The sequence below is a fragment of the Austrofundulus limnaeus genome, unplaced genomic scaffold (assembly GCF_001266775.1).
Source record: "Austrofundulus limnaeus strain Quisiro unplaced genomic scaffold, Austrofundulus_limnaeus-1.0 Scaffold3, whole genome shotgun sequence".
Taxonomy (NCBI): Eukaryota; Metazoa; Chordata; class Actinopteri; order Cyprinodontiformes; family Rivulidae; genus Austrofundulus; species Austrofundulus limnaeus.
In genome coordinates, this window is record NW_013952405.1 from 6,899,937 (window position 1) to 6,903,856 (window position 3,920).

General features: G+C 39.0%; 1 protein-coding gene across 1 annotated transcript in view; it reads right to left on the bottom strand.

Moving 5' to 3' along the window:
- The window catches only part of eps8l3b (EPS8 signaling adaptor L3b), a 12,128-nt gene that overhangs the window by 5,146 nt on the left and 3,062 nt on the right, over positions 1 to 3,920 (bottom strand). Inside the window, exons 7-15 of the mRNA XM_014020211.1 lie at positions 3,751 to 3,900; positions 3,546 to 3,613; positions 3,341 to 3,456; positions 3,059 to 3,180; positions 2,039 to 2,150; positions 1,844 to 1,914; positions 1,606 to 1,680; positions 1,382 to 1,527; positions 94 to 307 (exon numbers count right to left, since the gene is read on the bottom strand). Of these exons, the coding sequence (XP_013875665.1) occupies positions 94 to 307; positions 1,382 to 1,527; positions 1,606 to 1,680; positions 1,844 to 1,914; positions 2,039 to 2,150; positions 3,059 to 3,180; positions 3,341 to 3,456; positions 3,546 to 3,613; positions 3,751 to 3,900 (1,074 nt within the window). The remainder of the gene's footprint in view (positions 1 to 93; positions 308 to 1,381; positions 1,528 to 1,605; positions 1,681 to 1,843; positions 1,915 to 2,038; positions 2,151 to 3,058; positions 3,181 to 3,340; positions 3,457 to 3,545; positions 3,614 to 3,750; positions 3,901 to 3,920) is intronic.

Below are 3,920 nucleotides of genomic sequence, written 5' to 3' on the forward strand. Positions count from 1 at the left end.
CCTCTAGTAATATATTTACTGAGAAAAATGTTGACGTGTTCAATACTTATTTTACCCGCTGTATTTGGTGTTTGTGAATAAGTTTGTCACCACCTCGTCAGGATGCTGCTGCATGGCTCGTGAGTAACTCTGGTTGTCATCGACTGGTCCTCCAGACCGACCGGATGGGAAGCGTTGGCTGTTGTCTCTGCTGATTGGATTATTCTGACGAGGGGGCCCAGGAAGGGCGTGAGACGGAGCAGGAGGCTGCCAGCCGTCATAAAACTCTGGGATGTAAGGTGGTACGTTTTCATCCGGCCACGCAGACCTGGGAGGGAAAAGTAGKATTGGAAAATCTCAAAGTAAAAAGGGAAAAGAAGCAGTTTGAGTTTGAAATCTAAATTGGAAATGCTGAATTCAAGATATCACAAAAGGCAAATGAAAGCAGTTTGAAGCTGGAGATAGTAAGCTGCCACTTTTTGATTTTTGTATAATTTAACATGAAAAATCTTCAGAGATTACAGACAAAAACTGGTTAGCTCATGTTAAAGAGTCTGTAGACATTTTTTATGCACAAAAAACTACACCACGTTGAAAGTTTGGGGGAACCTATCCAGAAAAAAAAAATCAAACAGCCGCCTGTAATTTTGTCTCAAAAATACAAATGTTGGATGTAAGAAAAAAATAACTTAAAAAAATTTGTGTGTTTTGCTGCTTTTTTCTCTCAGAATTCTGTTTTTAAACTCAATTTTGAGACTAAAGTTAGAATTCTGAGAAAAAAATGACATAATTCTGACACTTAAGTAAGAACTAAAAATAAACTTTTTTTTTGCTCTGTGGTAGTAATCCTCTTCCATACTAAAAGCAGCTGCTGCTAAAACTGTTTAGTGAACAGCAGTTTGTTCTATCTACAAAACCTAAAATTTAAAATGTTGGTAAGGTTTGATAAAGGTGCTCATTTTTGTGAATAAAAATTAAAAATTAATTTTTTAATTACGAACTGCATTTTAGTAAGAGCAATAGAACCTCGACAAACTGCACCTGGTCTTCTCTAAGTAGCAAAATAAGAGCATTTAATCAATTTAATTATTTTTTGTTTATTATGATCCATTTATTTAGATATAAATTTCCACTTTACAGCTCATCAGAATATAGTCACTTATTATATGTAGAGAATTCTTTTAAAACAWACTTCATTAGTTTCCATTTCCTGGCTCGAAACACGCCCTGTTCTTTCCACATGTTACAAAAGCAACATTAACTCTGACCTTTGTTTATAGCAGCTAGATGCACCACGCCCAGCGTTCAGGTGGGTCAGGTCAGGAATATGTGTGATTCAACTGGTGAGCAGTACATGAAGAATTTCTATAAGGAAACAAGATGTGTGTCAGGACTGTCCTACCTGGGCATGGACCAGCAGTCGCCCAAAGTCTTCCACAGGCGTTTCTCGTCTATGGACAGGGTCTGATTGAGCATGTTCAAGGCCTGCTCTGTCAGCAGGGGAGACACAACTGTAGGAGGCAGGTCTGCAGGATACAGAGGAACTATCTGTGGGGAAAATAAACATGGTTTCACAATAAAAATATATAGCCAGATACAAAAAAAAAAAAACTATCAAGTGCTTACCACGCCCATATTAGTGACGAAGATGTGAACATAATCAGCAGCGGTGGGGTTGGCCAGAGCTCCTTCTAACTTAGCCTGAAATGTACAGAAGAGTGTTTCTGCCCAGTTAAATTTTCTAATTTTAAATGACAAATTTACTCTCTCTCCTGCTAAAAATAACCGAGTGGCATACACAACTGGCCATGAGGTTAATGTTTGTTCAAATGTTGATTAGAAATATAGTAAAAAGGTAACTTACCAGCAGATTGAATCCATATTTGAGTTTCTGAAGGCAAAATACGTATTCTTCCCAATGTGGCAGATTGGAAGCTGTTGATAATACAGCAAGAACTCATCAGGCCCAAACACCAGACCTGAATCTACATCAATCCACTCTCCAGGTTTTCCTACATATGAAGCTTCGATGAGGACCTAAATAGATCAAATGTGTTACCGTTTATATTCGCCTTTTTCTTCTTTTTCTTCTTGTCTTGAGGAGGAGGTGCACTTGCAGCTGCTTTGCCTAAGAAGATTTCCAAATCGTCGATGACGTGATTTAAAATCTCCTGAGGAAAAGAATGAAGCATTTTAAATTAAACACCGAACATTCGGAGTCCTGTTTCAAGTTTCATGCAAATGTTTTAAACTGAGCTGATCTATGGATGAAAAAACAGCATTGAAGCTGTTTTGGATAAAATTTAAAGTGGCTGTGACGTGCATATTCTTCAAATACAAAAAGTCAAAGAAAACATCTTTATATTTAAAAACTTTGCATAATAAACAAGATTTTACTCATTTGGTCACATAACTGGCATATTTTCCTTTGAAGTGGGCTGAGCCAGAATGAAACAGGAAGTGACATCAAAAGGGCTTGTTTATTGAAACATTATTATTTGAACTCTGACTCTTCATTTCTGATAGACTCAAAATGATCTAAAGAAACATCAGATTATTCTYTACAGCCATTGTAAAAATGCTCTGCTCACATGCAGAYATTCCCCTTTGACATCACTTCCTGTTATTTCACATGTGAATATCTCAACAACTGTTTATCTCAGCAGCATGTAATTTATTTAGCAATATTTTATCAGTGCGATCTTTTCAAAAATACATTTGTATTTATTATAAAAATTGTATTGTCACAGGCACTTTAAAGACAATATTATGCACAATCACACACAATATTACTCAAGAGTATGTGCTGGGAATGACTCTCAGCTACTAAAACGTTAATTTTTAGCTTCATATCTATAAAACTGWCTGAGTTGTAGCCATTCTTGTGTCTTCTRTTGTTACTTAGCTGTAACCATCTCGAATTGGGTCAACTCCAAAAAGTTAATCAGCTATAGCTGGACATCTAGTGATTATTTTCRGAAAGTTTTAATAATATTCATCCAGCTGTTCATGAGATATTTTCTTAACAGACTCAACATAAAATGTGTGCAACCTTGGCTTGAGTTTTGGCAGCGCTTACCATGTTCCTCTCTGTGTCTGATACGTCAGGAACCACCTGTGAACTGMTCTGCATCTCATGAAAATCCGCATACTGATTCATGTCTGCTTCTGGAGAGTAGGTCCTCTGGGGAGCCATGTAATCTAATGGGAAACAAGGAAAAATGTCAAAGGGATATTGGCAGCCTGAGTTTATTGTTTATATTTAAAGATAGCTCACGCAGAGTGTTGTAAAGGAAGATAAAACTAAATGAATTAGATAAGCACTTCTAGAGGAAGCTTCTCCTCTCGGTTCTGAACGTACCAGACTCTCTCCTCATCGGCTGTGGGCCTCTGTAGTCTGGAGGCGGGAGAGTCTCCTCTTGTTGCACAGGACGGGGCCCGGATCTGAAGCTTGGACGTTGCCGATCAAAGCTATTCCTACGAAAACCATCAACAAAACGATGTTGCCGTTTGATCGGTCTCTCTAGTTTCTCATAAATAACATTTAACTTTCTTGAGTTTTGTACCTGRCGTCAGGCGGATGCCCCCCTCCTCCTTGCACTGCCTTATCCAGATCGGCCTTAATCACCTCTGCCTGATAAAAAAAAAAGAACTCCTTTTAATCTCGCTCCAGCAGCGATGCGCAGATGGTGACAAATATCTTGCCGTTTGTGAAACCGAAGCCTTCATGAGGTCAAAGGTCAGCTCACAGGTAGCATATGGAGGACTCACCCCGGTCTCCTCACACTGGAACATGTAGACCTGTGGGAAACGTCTGCTGTGGTCCTGCACTGTTACTGCCAGCAGGGAGTTGTAGGCGCAGCTGTCCAGCACAGCCTTGGTTTGCATGATGCTCATCATGGGTACCGACTCCAGCTCAGCCTGATGACGAGACACAAATT